The following is a 2500-nucleotide window of genomic DNA, read 5'->3' as shown; positions in this document are numbered from 1 at the left end:
TGCTGCTGCTTGTGCTGCTGCTGCTGCTGCTGCAGTGGTTATGCTGCTCTCCCTCCTCTACCAGCAAAGACTTTTCTGCCTTCTGTTGCTGATCCTCATTTCTTACAAAAAAGAAAAAATAAATTATTTAATTACCTACAGGTAATTATACTAGCTAGCTAGCTAGCTAGCTAGCTAGCTAGCTAGCTGGCTAGCTGGCTAGCTGGCTAGCTAGATACCAGTTTATTGCTGCTATTGCTGGTGCTGCAGCATCCTGCTTCTGCTGCAACAACAGCTCCTTGTTTTGTATTTGTTCCTGCTGCTGCTGTTGCTGCTGCTGCTGTTGCTGCTGCTGCTGCTGCTGCTGCTGCTGCTGCTGCAGGAGTTGCTGCGACGCCCAGACACGCGAATGTCTGAGGAGTTATTAAGTTTTCTTTGCTTAACTGAGCAGGTCAGCAGCAGCAGCAGCAGAAGGAGCAGCAGCAGCAGCAGAATAGCAGCAGCAGCAGGAAAGTAGCGCCACAAAGAAAGCAGACAGCTCCCCCTACTGCCGTCGCCACAGCAGCAGCAGCAGCAGCAGCAGCTGCTGCTGCTGCTACTTCTGCTGCTTTTTTGTTTTTGTTTGCATAGTATTGTGTTGTCTGTGCTGCTGCTGTTGCTGCTGTTGCTGCTGTTGCTGCTGCAGGCAGCAGTACACAGCAAGTGTTTACGTCCTCTATTAGTTGGTGCAACAAACCCTCAGAGGTTTGCTGTTTCTTCTCTTGTTAAGTCTTCCTCCTCTGCTATTATTGCTGCCTATGAGGTCCCTCTAAACCCTAAACCCTAAACCCCAAACCCTAGCCGTAAACCCTAAAGATGCAGACAATAGGCTATTATTACCACAAACCCTAAATAAACCCTCGGGGTCATATACCTTCCTTTGGCTGCTGCAGGAAACCCTAGGGTTTAGGGTTTAGGGTTTTTGGAATTAGGGTTTAGGGTTTAGGGTTTAGGGTTTGGGTGTTCAGGACAAGACCAGCATGAGCAGGCTAGGGAGGTTGTGGACACTTGTAGAGCCTGACGAATTGGGGATGTTGACTGTGTGGTTTGTTGGTGAAAACCCTAAACCCTAAACCCTAACCCTAAACCCTAATGCGCAGGCAGCGTATAAACCCTAAACCCTAAATTGCAACTACAACTTAACCCTAAACCCTTAATCATAGATGTATTGGGGCTGTTCTTCAGCTTCTAGGGTTGCGCATACAGCACCTCCAAGAATTAGGGTTTAGGGTTTAGGGTTTAGGGTTTAGGGTTTGTGTGGTGGGTGTACAGATCGCTCAACAAAGTCTCTTTCTTCCTCCTTCTCCAAGACATTCCCCTGCAAGGCAAGGCAAAGCAAACCCTAAACCCTAATTCCTCCGTTATATTGACGACCCTATCCTTTTCTCTCCTTGGGTTTAGGGTTTAGGGTTTAGGGTTTAGGGTTTGTTCCTCTTCCTTGCAGGTTAGGAGTGTAGCCTTCCATGCGGAAAGCAGCCGAGTTCTCGTGGGTCTAGACGGTGAGCAATTAGGGTTTAGGGTTTAGGGTTTAGGGTTTAAAGGATTTGAGCATAAGCTGCATGACACTACTTTAAGGGCCTAGGGTTTAGGGTTTAGGGTTTAGGGTTTAGGGTTTGTGTCTGCAGATGGATCCATCGAGAGCCATCAAATGGATTCGGAGGGGAGGTTAAAGAAGGTACGGCTCTAAACCCTAAACCCTAAACCCTAATTCCTAAACCCTAACTCCTAAACCCTAAGAGTTAAGGTTGCTCAACACTAAACTCTCAGCAGTTATAAACCCTAAACCCTAACTTATAACCCTAGTACTGCCGAGAGAGAAACGTATATAGTACGCAGGGCTTCCTAGGGTTTAGGGTTTAGGGTTTAGAGTTTAGGGTTTGGATTGTTACATGCGAATTTGCATCGTGCTTGGTCAAAGTTGAACCTTGTTTATGCTGTTGCTGCTGCTGCTGTTGCTGCTGCTGCTGTTGCTGCTGCTTCTGTTGCTGCTGCTGCTGTTCGTGCTGCTGCTGCTGCTGCTGCTGTTACATTTCAGGTTGCAGCAGCACAGATACATTCATGCCCAATTGTGGGGTTGTCTGGGCTAGAGAGCAGCAGCAACAACAACAGCAGCAGCAACAGCAGCAACAACAGCAGCAGCAACAGCAGCAGCAACAGCAGCAGCAGCAGCAGCAACGCCGTTCTATCTGCTGGTGTTGACGGCAGCATAAGACTTGTTGATGGTCTGTCTCCCCTCTTTGTCTCCTTTTTGTCTCCTTTTTGTCTCCTTTTCTTTATTTATTTCCTTTTTGTCTCCTTTTTGTCTCCTTTTCTTTATTTATTTCTTTTTTGTCTCCTTTTCTTTGCTTATTTCTTTTTTGTCTCCTTTTCTTTGTCTATTTTTATTTAATTGTTTTTTTTTTTTTTTATTTGTCTCCTTCTTATATAAATATAAATATAAATATAAATATAAATATAAATATAAATATAAATATAAATATAT

General features: G+C 45.3%; 1 protein-coding gene across 1 annotated transcript in view; it reads left to right on the top strand.

Annotated features, from left to right (window-relative positions):
* The window catches only part of EMWEY_00031200 (hypothetical protein, conserved), a gene marked incomplete at both ends in the record, with an annotated part of 6275 nt that overhangs the window by 771 nt on the left and 3004 nt on the right, over nt 1–2500 (top strand). The window contains 4 exons of the mRNA XM_013478333.1: nt 987–1058; nt 1463–1517; nt 1644–1693; nt 2108–2240. Of these exons, the coding sequence (XP_013333787.1) occupies nt 987–1058; nt 1463–1517; nt 1644–1693; nt 2108–2240 (310 nt within the window). The remainder of the gene's footprint in view (nt 1–986; nt 1059–1462; nt 1518–1643; nt 1694–2107; nt 2241–2500) is intronic.

Source organism: Eimeria maxima, genomic scaffold (genome assembly GCF_000499605.1).
Source record: "Eimeria maxima Weybridge genomic scaffold, Emw_scaff391, whole genome shotgun sequence".
In the NCBI taxonomy this organism is placed as follows: Eukaryota; Apicomplexa; class Conoidasida; order Eucoccidiorida; family Eimeriidae; genus Eimeria; species Eimeria maxima.
This window is presented reverse-complemented; position numbering and strand designations above follow the sequence as displayed.